The sequence below is a fragment of the Athene noctua genome, chromosome 10 (assembly GCF_965140245.1).
Source record: "Athene noctua chromosome 10, bAthNoc1.hap1.1, whole genome shotgun sequence".
Classification (NCBI taxonomy): Eukaryota; Metazoa; Chordata; class Aves; order Strigiformes; family Strigidae; genus Athene; species Athene noctua.
The window spans coordinates 8,574,419-8,592,077 of record NC_134046.1 but is presented as its reverse complement, the minus strand read 5'-3'; the positions used below and the strand labels follow the sequence as shown (position 1 = coordinate 8,592,077).

Here is a 17,659-nt window from a genome sequence, read left to right as displayed (position 1 = left end):
TGCTTAGTCTTGAGCCCCTCCTGTATCCCCCAGGGTGAGACAGCCTCTGCCCCCAGGCTCTCTGGGCCAGCAAGAGGGCCGGGGTCCATGGGGGCTCACAGCCGTGTCTCCCGGCAGGGTCCAAGCCCCGCATCAGCCCGTGCAGGTGAACTCACTCCTCCCCGCTCTGCCCGCTCAGCCCTTCAAAGGCAGAGCCTGGGGGCAAACGGATCAGAGCAAGACAAGCTCTAGTCCAAACACTGGAGACTGCTTAATTTAAGAGATCATTTTGATTTTGAATTTTTTTTTTTTTTTTTTTTTTTAAGTCTGGGAGGTTTTTTTTCTGTCTGGGTTTTGTTTTTAAAGTTAATCTTAAGCTTGTGAAAGTCACAGCACAACCCTTGCTGGCTGAAAATCTTCTTTCCAAAAACACCCGGCACCAGGACAATGAACTTCAGCTTCCTGCAACACCCTGCCAGTGCCTTTTGGTGCTAACCTGCAACCATGTCCAGACAGGGAAAGGGAGTTCAGCCTCAGCAGCCTGTTCAGCCCTTTGTCTTTCTACTGAGAAAGTGAGAACACTGGTTACAGTTCCAGTGCCAACTGCAGTTCATGTTTCAAATTAGCTAAAGTTTGGTTTTTTACACTTTAGGTAGGATCTGCTACAAACTGTTCACCAGCAGTCCAAGCGATAGTATACAAGCCCCTCTAGAATCCCTTGGAAGAGCTCCTGATGAGTTCACCAATGTTTGTACATTAACCTCTGGGTAAAAATCCAGCCAGAGGGATGTGAGAACTCCACCAAGGCCTCCAGAGCATGACACAAAATGATGCAAGTGTGGGAGCTAGGAGAGAAAAGGTTTTGTGAGCCCAGAAAAATAATAAAACGTTTAAATCCTTAATTGTTTTTCTTGAAGATTTATCCAAATTTGAGCTCTCCTTAAGCCTGTGAGTTTGCAGAGCATTGTCAATAAATTAGATCATGCACACTAGGCAGGGATTTCAAGCCAAAAAGCTCTAGCCCTAAGTCGCTTAACAGCAACACTCCCCAGAAAAAAGGACTTGAGATGAAACATGAGATATGTATTAATTATCAATGGTCTAATAGAAAATTTAATGAAGACAAGTATCTTCTTGCACTTTATCCATGATAACGATGATAGTACGTCAGCGAGATGCATACCTTACAACGTGGCGGTGAATGTCAAGTCTGAAGCCATTATAGCAATTCACCACAATAATGGCTAGCCAATGTATGGACTTGTAGCACTTAATCAAAGTAATGACATTCATCCACAATTATTTATGTTATGGTAACAAAGAGCTGCCAAATGCAAAACAAATGACATGAGGATTTGCAAGTGAATTCCTTCCCGTAAATTCTCCTTAGGTTATGCTTAAAGGCCCTCCGGATGGAAGTCTGTATAAATTCAGAGCGTTATCAAAATGGTGGTGTTATTGTGCCACGTTTTATTGCCTATAAGTAATGAACCCAGCACTATTGCTGAAATGAGCTCTTTAGCCTACAGAATTGTATTGATATCATTTGAGCTGGCCCTGATTTACGCTGGGGAGTGGTCTTCCGAATTTTACAGGAAAAAAAAAAAGATTTGGAAGACAACCTTTGCTTACATCTGCCTGTCAAGGAAAACAAAGACCCAGTTGTATCAACACTTATACATGCATTTAACTCAAAGTACATGAGCAGTCCCCACTTACCTCAATGGGCTTTGGATTAGAGCCATTATAATTACCAACATGATTCTCTATTAAGTGCAGTACTTTTCTTTCAGGGGCATTTATGTGGGTGTTTGTATAAAAACACTGTCAAAATCTAAGAACACCAGTAAATATAAAATGGCAACATTCAGGTTCAAATGCAATGAACTAATTTATTTTTTTAAACACTACATCCAACTGTTTTTCACCACTCACAGATGTCACTGGAACAACTTGAATACAAAAAAACGCCTAAGAACAATATACCACACAGACCAGCTAATATTGATTGCTTTAAAAATGCCCCCTGTTAAACTAAATAATTGCCAAATCTCACTGCAGTAAATGTGCCTTTATATCATTAAATACTAATTTAACAGAAATCTGAATGTATAGTGAAAAAACATGAAAATGTTGAAAATTTTTTTTTCTTTTCTTTACTTGCAGTATATGAGTCTCCAAAGCAACACCCAACAGAAGAAAACAATAAATTCATATTAGCTGACCACTTAGCTGCACGGGCCAAAACTGAGACTAAGCTAAACTCTAATACGTACTTTCCAAAGTGACCTATGTTCCTGAGAGGGGAGGCTGGAGGATGCCCCTCACCACAAGCTCTGGCCGCCGTCGATGACCAGATTATGACCTGTCACGTAATCCGAGGCTTCAGAGGCCAGATAGACAACGGCAGCCTGCAGGTCGGTCACCCGAGCCAGCCTCCCGGCGGGGATGTCCCCCAGCCAGCGCCGCACCAGCGGCCGCAGGTCCTTGGAGCGGATGAGCGGCGTGTCAACGATGCCCCTGCAAAGAGCACACGCACCGAGAGTTTAGCACCAGGTTTTCCCCAGAAGGAAAGGCAGCACTGATAGGTTTTCGAGGTGTTCATTTGGAAGGAAAACTGTGGAACAGCACAAAGGAGATGCCCACGTTGGACCTGCTCTGCCTCTGCTGAAAGTCGTGATGCAAACTTCTGTAGCACTTCTTTCCTACTGCCTTTCACTGCCGACGGGCAGGCTTAGAGGTTTTCTTTAAAGTGAGTGCACACATACTATCTTCTTACCTAATAGCAGTACCCCCTTACTTGTAGATTACTTGTAATCACCAGTTTTGGGTTTTTTCATAGAAAACAAGCACAGCATTGGAACTGAAAGCACCTTGAACTGGGTCTGTCACAGCTCTTGGGAACTGTCATCCTTCTACCAATTTCTCTTCTCATCTCTTTGCAGCATAATGTCACACAGCGTGTTTGTGTACAGCCCAGAAACTGAAAACAGCCCAACTTCCCATATGTCAAAAAACAGGAGAAACAAAAGCCAGTGCCCTTCTGGGCACCAGACTCCACAAAAAAAAAAAAAAAAGAAAAAAAAAGAGAAGCAAAGATAAGCACAGCATGCTCAGGGCAATTCCCCTTAAACCAATATCCCAACAAATCACACCACATTTACCTGTTTTGCCATTTTTACATTAATGAGTGACTACACCATTTATTAAAACTCTGCTAAGTTCATTTTCTTCAGGTGCCCTAGAAATGAGTGATGCTCCAGAAAGCACAATACAGGGCGAACATTTGGCTGGCTTTTATGACTTTAACTGCGACTGATTTGTCATACTCCTCCTTAACAACATATTTGTATTTTGCAAAATGTATAATTTTTTCAGCCCCTGAACAAATATATTTACATAACTGTGTCTAACGAGAAATTACATTTAACTTCTCAGAAATGACAATAACTAAAACCTGAACTGCCAATTCCACTTCATTAGTGTGGTAGAAATGCATTCCAAATGTTAATAAAAATTCCAACATGCTGATAAATTAGCGCTTCTAAGGAGCATGTGACACCTTGGTTAACATATTCAACCTCAATTATATTTCTCTTCAGCACCCTGTTATCTGGAACCTTTGCTGGCAATCAGAGGTGCTGTTTTTCAGCGGCCAATTTTCTAGATAATGTAGCTTATCAACACTGTGGGTAAACTTGCCAATGAAATCAGGCTGCACTGAACCACACACACGCTAATTGCATCTCTTTTTTATGCATATTTACAGACTGTCACTTCAAAGAAATCAGTGGCCCATTGAGGCAGCCAGTTAGCTGGAAGAATTGCCTCTTGCAAATGAAAATTAGCAAACAAGCTAGTGATAAATATGAAATGAACAAAGTATAAAAATACCCGTTTTGTTCTGAAACTTCATCGGCATCCCAATTTATACTTCCAAGGAAATAATTTTTTAAGACACACTGGATTCTGGGTATGAGATTTACCTTTTGTTTTAAATGAAGGCTGAAATCTGCTATTTACTCTGTTATGAAGTGGAACTAATACAGACTTTCCCCCAAACATTTCTGTTTTCACTAATCGGGCAGGATTTAAATGTCGGCTTTATTTTTTATTGTAATTGTCAATAAACACCAGAGCAGTTCAGAAACACTGAGCGATGCAGCTCGCTTAAGCTCTGGCAATGCAATATAATCAAACACATTCCAGTATAGGACTGCAGACCGTTGACTTATTTCCCCCAAGCACAGCCCCCCACTCTCCCCCCTCGCTCTCCCAAACTCCTCGAGAACTGGTTTTCTTCAGAGAAAAATGTGCTTTGAGCAGCAGACATGAAATATATTGGACTCCTTTCCCTTACGTGCCTCTCACCGTGCTTACAAAACCATCAGCATAATCATTCTGGCTTTACACTATCAGAGACCAGAATAAGATCCATCTGAATTTATAATTTTTTAAATTTACATATAGGCTTTAACCCCAAGGGAATGCAGATTAGGGAATACAACACATAGTTCTCCAGCACAACAGATTTTGCTAAAAAGAGGACATTTTTCAATCTGTTCAGAAAAATGATCTTTGGTCAGATCACTGCAACCTGTAAATCACAGCACTGTGCCTCTCGCTGGACCTTTCTTTACGTTCACTTCAAGTAGCAAAAATTTAGATGTGTAACAAAACTTCATTACAAATTTTTGTTATATAAATGAGAAAAAAATATAGCGCAAAACTTAAAAGTTGCAAACACACATACTGATGGCACTATAAATATTAGGCATGTCATTGATACTACACATCTTCTGGGAAAGCTTTGGTGCCAAGTTGGGCAATTTAATGTTGTCGAACCCTTTTAGGCAGATTTTAGTTGGCTTCTAACCAGTTCCAGCAAAGACAACTGCCAATGCATTAATTCCCTACCTCATCTCGTATGCAGTGCTGAGCCTATCAGTACTTTCTGTTGCATGTCAATGTAATATCAAACTGCTGGTTCCTTAACGTTAGATATGAGCATCAATATTTCATTATTGATACACAGGACAATACACATTAGGATACATTAGGAAAAAAAAAAAAAAAACAAAAAACAACAAAACCCCCAATTGCCTAAAACAGTTCTACTTTGAGAGACACATTAGGAAAAATATCACTTACCAGATACTTAACTGGAATTGTTACGTGCGCTCAATCCCCAAATGAGAGCAAAAAAAGATTCCATCTGTGTGTAACTTGATTTCTTTCAGATGAGTTATTAATTTGAATGAGTTAAGTACACTCCACTTAATCAGGAAGTGTTTAATCACAAGATCCACTTAATTGGGACATCTCCCACGGAATTAAGATTTAAGTCCAAAGATACTTACCAGCAACGACTGCTGCTTAATGGGGATAGTAATGCTGCTTAATTGGGATGCCTTCGGGTGATGCTGGGGTGCTCCTTCCCCTGCCAGCTCTGCCTCTCCTTCCCCCATGATGGGGTACACCCAAAACCTGTGATGATCCTGCCCTACCTGCTTTCTGACTCCTTGTACCCACCAGGCTAAAATCCTGGTCCAGAGCCGTAGGGCTGCCTCCGTACCATCCAGGGGAGCACCGCAGGCGTGCAGGGGACAAAGCCTCTTTGCCCATCGCAGCGCTACCCCAAATCCTGGCAGCCCAGAGGTGGGGAACGTGGTTCATCCTCTGGGACTGCTGAGTTTCACTGCGTCTCCAATAAGCTGTCCTGTTGAGCTGAAGATCAACTTCCAGCTGCCAATACCAAAGGTCATCACATTATGGCATTTTATGCCTTGTAAACCAAGAGGGGAGATGCATTTAGCCCCCAAAATAGATATTGATTCAGAGCAATGCCTACAAAACTGAAGCGTTCTAGTGCTGCATGTCCCCTGCTCTATCACACCCAACACACTTCACATATGCAGGGACCAGGAAACCAACTAAAACATGATGTGGGCAGCCAGGCATCGCCCACCGGTCAGTGTAAAGGTCCCTATTCACACCCTGATGTCCACATCCCTTTTGGGAAGATGCCAGCACCTTCTTAATTTTGCATTGGCTGTGCAGCAGGCTGCCAGGTAATTGCACTGGAGGGTGGCAGAAGGGCTCTGCATAGTTCCCACGATACACAGAGACACTTGCTGTGGCATGGAGCAACAGGCAAAGTCAGCCAAAGCATCCGGTGAGCCTTGGCCACCTTCTCCCCATGGGCATGAAGCTTGCCTGGCCAGCAAGAGAAGCCTGAATCTTCAATTTTATAAATGCAATAAATTATCCCAAGGAGTCAGCCATAACATTTTATGCATTGATAACTTTTATGCATTGCTCTGCATAAGTTTTATGCACTCACTAAGAAATTAAGTTGATAAAAAGTGATCAGATAGGAAGAGGGAAAAAAGGCCAAAAGGTTTGCATGGTGAAATATTGTCTAGGGCCAGACTGGACTGTTTGGAGCTACAGACAGAGGTACGCTGACAGTGCCTTAAAGCATTAATGCAGCTGCAAGTGGGAGGAGCAAAGTATTTAAGGACACACGTACATATTTTACTTACCCAGAGAGTATCTTGGGTATCATCGTGCTCTATATCTACCTCTGCGCTCCTCACACTCCTCAAAATCCCCTCTTGTTATAGGATACATGCTAGGTTGGACATCTATGCTCAGAAAGACTCATGCATTTGGAACATGTTTCAGCCCTGCAAAGTACTCTGACAGCATCGACAAGATGTGCTGTTGCGTTGAAGCTACTACCCGGTATTAGTTACTAAGTTCAGGTGGGTTGAAGATGCCCCTGTGCCTTGGTGAGTCACATCAAGAGACATAACAAGACTGGTGGGGTTCACGGTTCTGGAGACGGGTCCAAGTCTGCACTGAAATGCAGGTTCACATCTCATACAGGCAGAAGGGTAAACGTGAATATTGATTCACGCTCAAGCATATGTGATTTTTGCTTGTGGTGAGGCAGGATCTGAGCTATATGAACCCCTGTAGGCCCCTTCCTCTGCACCACTACCCAGAGCTCCCTGGGCAGCCCTGGCATGAGGGGCTCAGCCAAAGCTTTGATCTGCCGGGAGGAAAACGCTGCCCAGCTCCCGGAGCGTTCAGTCTGGGTCCCCAGCTGCGCTGGGGGGAATGGCCCTGTCCAGAACGAGGGACCTTAAAGACAGCAAAAACATTTGTCCTCTGTGCACCCTTTCTGGCTATTCCTCCACAAAGAACCCCCCACCCTTCCTGTTGTAGGATTTTGAGGTCAGAACTAGAGTTTAAGACAGGTAATTATGAGCAAAAAGCAACCCTGTTTTGGCTTGAAAAGTAGAAAAAGAGAAGGGTGACGATTTTTCCTCCATACCCTGACAACTGCCTCCAGAAACATAACTTCTTCAATATGAGTGTATGCTTCCATCTTATTCAAAAGAATGAGTTTTGATCATTCAGTAGATATTTTCTAAATTTATGTAAACCCTCTAGAAATGGGTAATTCCTCATCTAAGAGCCTCCTTATCCGTGATTTCTGTGAATGTGGTACTACTATCCCACCTCTCTTGGTAAAGATTACCCATGTGTTTTCAGACACAGTTCCTGCCAGGTCCTACTGAGCTTCCCTAATTCCCTTCATCTCCCCTGGCTCCCAAAAGCCACTGTAAATTCACTAGCACTAGTTGTGGGAACACCATTGCAGAGCTGCTAGCATTGGTGTGGGGAAAATCCCATTACAAAGTAAGATGCTGTTTAAAGAATCTGTGGATCACATCGAGCGACGGCTGGAGTCACTGATATAATTAGTAATAAATAATCATAAGGAAGACAGCCGGCACAAGGAAGTGGAGAGCAGACCGACAGTAAAAATAGAGGCACTTGCCATTGAGCTCTGTGATTTCTTTTTTTTACTCCACATTGTGGATTAAAATATGTAATTTGTTTTTCCTAATTTGATGTACATTATATCTTCATTATTACAATTTAACTCCTGGGTTAAAATCCTGCCCTTCTTACTTACTCTGATTGACTTCAATGGTCTACAGAATTTGACCGCTTCCAATTAACGCTATCCACTTGGGTTTCTGGTGAGCACTATCATGCACTGTTAATTGTTTAATAAAATGACTGTGTTGGGTATGTGTGTGAGAAACAGGGAGAGAAAAAGTGTATGTGGTAAGAAAACTTTTCTTTGTGAATAAATACCATAAAAGAAAACATACCGCTTTAAACCTCTAAAAATAAGGAAAATATAATTCGTAAGAAAAAAAATATATATATATATATTTACAAAATTACACCTGGCCCCCCATGATTGTCAGAGCTGAACAGTATCTCAATTACAGCAGTACAATGTGGCTTTTAAAGTGCCTATATATTTGTCTAAGTAAAAAGGGGAAAGAAGTATTGTCTATTAAGTGTCAAAAGCCTTTTCTTTAACCGCAGAAGGCTTGGACAGACTAAGGAAATATTTCATCTGGAAGAGAAATGCTAAAAACTACCCTTCACATTATTGGAAAACCTATTATCAAATGCTAAAACCTCTTCTTAAATCCCTGAGTATACACAGCAACAGAGCAGGCTTGGTTCTAAGTATTTAAACCTTTGTTAAGAAAAAGACAACATAAAAAGGGATGCAATCCACCTGCTAATTAGAAACTTTATTTGCCGAGATACTGTTCATTTAAGCTTTTTAGAACATTTCATTCTCTTTGTACTTTCAAACTGAGACTACATTTTACTTACGGGGAAATGCAGTTGACTTTTACTCCTCTGTCAATCCACTCGGTTCCTAATGTCTGTGTTAATTTTACGACCCCAGCTTTCGAGGTGTTGTATGCCAACTGCTTCTGCGGGTGCGGGACTAGAAGGGATTCAGAAATAGAAAATTATTTATCCTCCACAAATTAAGACAGCTTAGGCACTACATGGACAATTCCCTGCATTGAGATGCACTATTTGTCATTTCCCCTGATACTAGACAGGGAGCAACAACAATTTAGCCACCCACAATACAAAACTCTTAAATGTGTATTTTGCCATCTAACATTTTTTGCCTCAGCAGCTGGGTTAATGTAAAAAAATGGAGGTTAAAAAAAAATAAATGTAAAAGGTTCCATATTTGGGCAAAGCCAAAACCAATGTACTAAACGTGATTTGTCTACTCCCAAGAAAGATAAATAATCACATACATACATGTACATTCGTATATTAGACACATATGTATGCTTATGTACAAAATACTTTACACTGTAACACTAATACAGTATAGCAATAATCATACGATATATGATGATATAACGCAATATAATATAACATAACATAATATGATATAACATAATATATAATTGCACAATAAATTTTATATAACTTATTATATATAGCTTCTTGGAACAAATTATACTCCTTAATTTTAAATTATCCATAGTCTGAAGCAAACACATATTATCTAATCAGTGTTTGTGTGGATGTGAGCACAGGTGCATCCCAAAAATTCAGAACACCCACCACTTTCAAAATCTGAAGCTTTTGAAAATGTTTCAAAGATGTCACATGTCAGTCAGAGAGCGAAAATGATCGGTTTGCTAATTACAATGTTCAGGCTTGTTAGTGCTGTGTGCTCGGGTGGCTCTGCCCCTCCACCAGCTCTCACACTTGCAGTGTTCCCAGGAAAGCTACTTAAGGACAAATCCCCGGTGGGTGTAAAGTGCTTTAAACCCACGGGAGTCGAACCAAGTCAGTCCAGCTGTTGGGATTTACACCCACAAAATGTCTTTCCTTGGACTTTTCTGGCTGCCATTATGACTTCATTAAACAAATCCAGTGCAAAGCACTGATCCATAATTAGCACCGTATCGGTGCTGAGCGTCACAGAGCTGCTGACTCTTTCATGGAAGGAGAGTGAGGAAAATCAGTGCTAAATATCGGTTATCACAAAGGCAAGCAATTGTAGCCTGTAGGTTTAGGTAACACTGAACTCTGGAAGAAAGTGAATCACTGCATTTGTGCAAGGTACAGCAGGCAAACCCCACAGTATTTTGATAAAAGCACATAAACAGTGCTGGCAGATGGCATTAAATTGATCATAATTTATTAAATTAAACTGGTGTATCAGTTCTAGATCGCTACCACCCATGGTATCCCAACACACACACTATTGCTTTTATTGACTAAAACTATTGGCTTTGAGTATGTCAGTTTAAAGGCTGAAAAGAAGATGATAATAAATTGAGTTATCCAAACTCTGAAAGAGCCAAAAGCCCTGCTGCAAATTACTGAGCATGTGAGTAAGGACTTTGCCTTTAACATAGATAGATGTTAAAGCACACACCCAATGGGAGCAACAATTAGTGTTTCTTTTTTTCAGCGTGTGCTGAAGGTTTGCTCAGAATTCGGAGGCCTTTTGCTTGCTACAAAGAGCATTTCATATCGTGGGCCCCTCTGCCAGCATTTATTCTGCACTCATTGTTTGCTCAACATGAAATAATCCACATTTCGACCAGCAGAACCGCTTTGCCCTGTGTGTGTGCCTGTTGCCCCCCAGACACAGCATGCCATGAGGGCTCTCAAAGAGAAGTGAACGCAATTTCGTGATTAATTGCCATGCATCAGCTCCAAGTTACATACAACTTTGGTAGTTAACCTTGTAACCTCCCAAAAGCAGTTCTTTGCTAAACTTTCCAAACACGTCTGTTTGTGATAAATCATTCGGCGTTTGCTAAGAGGATAAGAGTTTTGGCACCAGCTCTGCACCTGACTGCACGTGGGTGAGAGCGGCAAGTTGCTGCAAGCTATCAAGAATCAGCTTTCTGTTTTGGGGTGGGTGTTGAGCCAGGGTTTTCAAGAGTGCTTCTGTATAAATGCTTTTGTCTTTGTAAGAATATCTAAGGAAGGTAATTCAGAGGATTGATTTTCCCCCTCCTGAGACACTTGGCCCCTCTCAATTGGAAGAGCTCATGAAGAAGCCAACAGGTACTGTGGAGCTCTGGCACTGGGCAGGTTTTCTGCATCTGAGCACCCTGCACCGCCTCCTTTTCCCTTATCTAAGGTGGCCTCTTCTAGACAGAAGAGCAAATCTGCAAGCCTCCAAACTCATACAAAACCGGACTAGAGCTTGTGAGTAAAGCTATGCCTCCAACAGTGTCACCAAAAAAAAGCTTAATTTGTAAAGCTTCTGGGAAGCAAGGACACTCACTCTTGTTTCAGATGGAGGAGATGGGAGGAAAGCAGATAGAAATGCTGCCAACCTTAGCTGCATTACATTTTAAACACCTGACACTACGTGTTTGCAACCTGGTTTGGTGCATAAGGCTTCTAGCCTGGCCTTGAAGCAGCCATGTAATGTTAATGAGAGGTGCGCACAGATAGAGAAGACCAGACCACTTACCACTAAAGATATTCACTGTAAAAATTACAGATCTGAGTTACACCTGTGCAAATCGCAGAGCCGCAGCAGCCTCGTCTCTGCTGCTGAAGCATACGTCTGGAATAATTCCAGTGGAATACTAGAATCAAAATGCACATATGCAAAATGTATGCAGCTTATTTTCAATTAATTAAAACTGATTCTGAGCAGTGTATCTGGAAAAATCACAAACAAAAACCTCCCTATCCTGCTAAGTGTCTCCTCATTTTCCTGTATGTCTGAGAAAGGACTCAACCTACAACAACAACAAAAAAAATATCCCCTAACTATTTCTAGAAACATTTCATACTATGCCAGTTGGCCAACATACTTAAATAACCAACCAACCAACATATTTATTTAACATTCAGCAGATGGACATGATATGAACATCGTGGTTTTCAGTCGTAGTTTTATAACTACTAGATTTTTTCAATGCCAAGATTCAAACAGGTTCAGAAGGTAAACACATCTCTTCATCTCTTCACTTCTGGCCTAGTGTGCATTAACTTTCAACAACATTTAAACGCATCTCGCAGTGACCCTTCCAGGCTGCTCTCGGGGTTACCTTCCAGTGGCTTTTTTTCCTGCTCCAGGACCAATACAACCCTCTAGGGTGATCTCCCCATGGGTCTCAGTGGAGCTGGCACACCAGCCAAGGAGGTGCAGCCCCGAGCTGGGGCTGGGATGGATGTCGTGGTGGAACGGCGTTACCTCCCGGCTCATCAGAACTGTGCCAGGACCTGACGGAGAAGCTGGGAAATGCCTCTCCTTAAGCAGCAGAGAGCACTTCTGGGCTGCAAGAGCAAGGCCAGGAGCAGTATGCCAAACCAGAAGCCCCCCAGCTGCTGCAAATTTCCAGAGATTCATAACTTTCTCTAGGGTGGAATACTTCCCAGTAAATTTTGCTTTGTGATGATGATGTGAATGGTGACAGCTCAAGCCCAGACCAGACCCTTCCTGTGCAGAGCAGAGCACAAAAGTCTGGGGCATTTAAAATTTAAAGCTTTACATTTTTTTCAAAATTATTTTTCTGTGGGAGATTTTTTAACTCTGCAAATCTGGGGCAGTGGAATGGCGTCTATGTTTAAGCATAAGTAAAACAGCTGGTAAAGACACTTGAAAAAAAGATTAACAACAACATTATAAATGCATTTTTGAAGAAACATTTAAAGTTACTGTGCAATAAACTGAGTAGAATGTCACAGAATGTCAAACTGGGCACAGTAAAAATAAATGTTATTCCCAAGGAAAATAAAAAGACTGCATATTTATGTAACATTCAGCAGATGGACATGATATTAATACAGGGGTTTTCAGTTGTACTTTTATAGCTACTAGATTTTCTTGCCTAACTTGGCAACCCAAGGCACCATTTGATTTTTGGATTTGGACAATACTGCAACAGATGTCCAGACCAATAAAATAAATTCCTAAAGGGCTATGCTTAATTTGTGTAATTGATCAATTTTTGTTACATGGGCCTCAGTTCACCAGCATGTAACTGCCTTCCAGATTAGCTCAGCAGTAGGGATTTCATTCCATATGTTACAATGGTTTATTGGCGCTTTTGACGACACTGCTGATTCAGCAGCGTTGGTGGAGACACCTGTTGGCAACGATAATGAAATAAAACCCCGGGTACCGGGGCGAAAACCGGCACAAAAGCTTTCAGGTGGCTTGTAAACATCATGGGGGCACAGCTTCCTGCACTCAAACGTGTTTGTCTGAAATTACTGGTGACTGCTCCAGCACCTCTCCCATGCCGTCAGTGCATCAGAGTCAAAGAAGGTGACTCCACCTCTTCTATAAAAAGTAATAAGCGCTCTAAAACATAGAGGACAGATAAATGTTGAAAAATTATATCAATAAAAATTTTGTAGTACATTTCCTCTAATACAAAATGTCAGTGATTTACTCCTTCCCAATACAGGTTTAATTGATTCAAATAGCATCGGTAGTAATTAAAATATGGATTCTGAAGCACAACTGTTAGCTCTCATCACTCACCTATTAAACTTGCCATAGATGCTGTGTTAATTATCTTCCCATATCCTTGATTCAGCATAATGCGGCCTGCAGCCTGTGACAGAAATTAAAGGAAAGACCAGTGACCCTTTTTGTGATTGTGCTAATAATGACATGATAATAAATTAGTCTTCACTTTTCAGAAGAGTTTATGTGCTAACACATTTTTTTTAAGCACTTGATATAAAAAATTGATAGAAAAATGGCTGATGCAGGAAAAACGCCATTGCCATTTCAGACCCTCTTCACTGTTGGCAATATTTTTTCAAAATAATCACTAATGTTGGGAATGGCCCTCCCCAAGCTTTCTGGTTTTCAGGATGTAACAAATAACCACCCACCAAAAAAACTGGCCATTCTTAGATGCCTGGGCTTTGGGCAGCCAGGAATTACCAGCTGCTTTTGAAAATATTGACCAAAATCTTTAAATGATAGAAAGCAAATATCTCCTTAACACCACCAAAACGAGGAATAATTTTATTGTGTTCATCAGTAATAAAGTGTTATTAAATCTTGGTAAAGTACACGTTTAGGAAATTATTACCCATTTGCAAAACAAACCAATACAACATTTCACACTTACTTGACAGCACAAAAATAATCCTCGTAAATTAACATTGAAAGTTTTGTCCCATTCTTCTAGGGAAGTATCTTCGCTTGCAGAGTTCATATTGATTCCCGCGTTGTTGCATGCAATGTGAACTGTGCCCCAGCGAGCTACAACTGTATCCACAATCCTTTGCACATCTTCGGGTTTGCTTACATCTGCTGCGAGGGCAATGCTTTTAATCCCTGCATTAAAATAAGAGCGATGAAGTCAGTACAGGAATTTATAGAGAAAGAAAAATCAGGTTTATGATTACTTATTAATTCGTGTATATATATTTTTTTATATATGCCACCTTAATTCATTGCTCCACAAACCGTAGCAAAATGTGGATTTGTTATTGTAATGCTGTTATTGTAAAGTTGCTAACTGGTGCAAGGTTTGCTTGTTGGAGGCAAACAGAAAACCGAGTTCGGAGAGTGGAGTCTGGCACTTCAGCAGGATGAAGCTTTGAACACTGCACCATCTTCTGTCCAAACCCTCAACTGCACCTGCCCGCCGGCAGCAGCTCCACAGACCATCGCTCCTGGGTGGAGGGTACAAGACACAGCAAAAGGCTCTTTCATTTGCTCAAATGTAGATGGGGCTTCTGCCAGTTCCCCCCAAGGTGCTGCAGAAATCAAACCAATTTGTCCAAAAAGTGCTCTCTGGATGCACACTGCAGCATCCAGACAGCTGGGAGCCTCAGACAAAACCAAACCAGTTTTAGGTGGGAGCTAACTGGGAATATCTGCAGGTTCACAGGCATGGTAGTCACAATGCCTGGCCTTATTTATTGCAAGTTACACTACCAGAATAATGCAAACATTCAGAAGTTAAGAGATCGGCTGGATTTGAAACATGCAAAACTTGTGCTTGCTTTTCCTAGAAAAATCCAGGCATTGACTTTTGCACCAGTGCTGATCTGTAAATAGCTTCATTCAATTTGCTCTCAAAATCAGCTTTAAATACCATTATTATTAAACAACATAAACAGCCTACTGAGCACCTGATGCCAACGGGATTATACCCATTCTGAAAGTCAGGCAAGGCTACCTCAGTAAGGGCTGTGGTGAAATGGGGCTTAACTTGCGAGGAGGGAGGCAGCTGCTGGGGTTGGACCACAGATCAGCAGTCTGCAAGCAGAGAGTGCACAGGTTAGGACTTACAGCTGTTAAAGCAAGATTTTTTTACTTCTATTTAAATGGAAAAAAATATTCCCCATTGGTCACTCTTTTAGATCACTCTAATAAAAAATTTAAAAGAAGCCTTAAAGCTATCCTAGGAGAACAAGAGAAAACTCTCCCAAACGGAAGCTTTGAGATGGAGGCTTCCATGAAAGCAAGGCAAAGCATTAACTGCTGAGTGATATTTGAAGAAAATTACAGGAAAGAGGCTTTTGGATGGAAAAGCCCCTCTTTGACCTCCAGTGTCTCCAGGAGCCTGCTACAGTACACACCTCAAGGTGATGCCAGTCTGGGGTGCTCCCCACACCAGGCCATGGGAGCCAATGTCCCCTCTGGCATTCAGCTGTGCCACGGTCCCCTGCTTTCCATGGCAGAGAGAAGGGCAGACCCATAATACAGCCACCTACAGAAATGAATGCACGTTCTGCCACAAAACAAGACCTCTTATTTTATCACAAGTTTTATGCTAAACATGCTGAAAGAATAAGAATAGCAGACAGCCCCAGTGCTCCTCTTAATTGTTATCAAGACATGTAACGTACAGCGAGCTGCTGCAATCTTTCCTATTCAATTTACAGACAAAATGGGTGCAAGCATGTTACTAATGGTAACAGAATGAGGTTCTTCACCTGCCCTCCAACTTTCACCCCATTTATGGCTTCATCTTATATGATAGTACATAAAAACAAGACAAAAGGTGGCATACGTGAGTGTCTAGTGAAGAAGCAGTGAAGGCACTCTCACTTCAAACCAGAGTCCCACACTTGACCTTAATCAATTCAGCTGATATCCTTGCACCCTGAGAGACAGAAACAAAACACTTTCTGTCTCTTCATTGTTCCCCCCCAACCATCTATTAATAATGAATAAAATAAACTGTGGAAAAATAGCTTAGAATCTGTAGTCCCGACCAGAGATAAGAAACCCAACAGATGACTGTTCTGCTACATGCATGACGGTGCCAGTGCATCTCTGCAGCCCTCCGTTTGGTTTTGTGATGCTCATGGAAGCAGTTTGGAGATGAGAGGGGCAGGAGAGGAGCCCAGTGGCTCCGTGTTGGACAGACATCAATGCTGAATCTGCCCGAGGTGCCCTTCTGCAGGGGACATGTGCATGCCCCCCCCAGCCACAGGCTTCATCTCTGATCTCTCAGTATAAATGGAAGTAATACATTGCATAGAGACAAGAAGATCAGAAGTGACATTGTGGGGAAGGCATTTGCATAGTTTACAGTGAAAATGCACATTTTAAAAATCCCATCAGACTAATTCTTCCCTTAAGGTACAGGCAGTGATTCCCCCTGAAGACAGAGGGGTATGTAGTGGAAGGTAACCCTTAGGATTTTTTGGTTATGTTTCATCATTTTTGGTTCTTCTGTCAGGATCCATTAGCAACTGTTGAAAAAGGTATTCATGCAGGATCTAAAAACAAAGAGCCCTGTAACCAAGGGACATACACCCGAGCTGTCTAACAAAGCTAAAACTGAGATCACAGAGGTTCTGATGTTTAAAACTCATCATGAAATGATGGCACCATCCCAAAAAGACAGTAAAGGGCTCCTTCGTATAAGAAGCAAAGCAGGTTTAAGAAAGCTAAGCAAAATGTTTTGAAAAAGTATCAGTATGCGAATGACTTGGGGCACAGTGTTTCCAACTTTGTGTTACAGATCCACAACCAAAGAGGGCAAAAAAAAAATCATAGTTCTTTTGTGCTTGTTATAGCAGGAAAATTATGTATTAATACTACAATTGCTTCAATTTACTCATGTGAATATTTTGAGAGTAAAGCTAGCTGAACCTTTTTGTCAAAATTTATTTCCAACAGAGTATATCACTACTTTGAAGCCAGAATGTTTCATGGAAACATATTGATTTCAACAAAAGTTTTCAAGGGAAACCTTCTGAGGTCCAGGCTAGACTCTCTAGTTACCTCTGGAGAGAAAGAGATTGAAAAACTGACCTTTTCAGATCCTTTCCAAAAACAGGCATTTGGATAGAATTCTCTTTCACAAAAGCAGTACAGTTTGGGTTTTGTTCCAACAAAGAATGACAATAAATTTGAAACCTTCAAAACTGTCATGAGATGGCATAGATGTGCCCTGACCAGCTGCACTGGTCAAGTTGATAGAGAATATTTGACCTTAAAGGATAAAGATGTGTAAAGACTGAGAAGCAAGATTTTCTTGACTTTAGACTGCAATAGTATTTGCTATGCCTCATGACCTCTCTGACTGCATTTTGTAACACCCCCCACCTCCTCCAGGCTTGCAACCCACCGGTGAAGGAGCAGAGATGTAGGGCAGCCATTGAAGAATGGATGATCAAACTCCTACTGAAAATGCCCTGGAGATAAGTTAAGTTAGCTCTCAAATAGGCTGTTGGCATCCAAAGTCTCATGGCTCTATCAAGTAGCCCATTTCTATCTGAATAGCCCTACTTGATATGCAGGATCTCACTGTGAAAAAATGTCCAAAAGGCAAGTTAACTTGTAGGGCAAAGCTACTTT

The 17,659-nt window shown here is 41.5% G+C and overlaps 1 protein-coding gene across 1 annotated transcript in view; it reads right to left on the bottom strand.

Annotated features, from left to right (window-relative positions):
* Positions 1-2,303: 2,303 nt before the first annotated feature.
* The window catches only part of LOC141964333 (uncharacterized), a 31,708-nt gene continuing 16,352 nt past the window's right edge, over positions 2,304-17,659 (bottom strand). The window contains exons 7-10 of the mRNA XM_074914600.1: positions 13,965-14,173; positions 13,364-13,436; positions 8,695-8,812; positions 2,304-2,499 (exon numbers count right to left, since the gene is read on the bottom strand). Coding sequence (XP_074770701.1) covers positions 2,304-2,499; positions 8,695-8,812; positions 13,364-13,436; positions 13,965-14,173 — 596 coding nt within the window. The remainder of the gene's footprint in view (positions 2,500-8,694; positions 8,813-13,363; positions 13,437-13,964; positions 14,174-17,659) is intronic.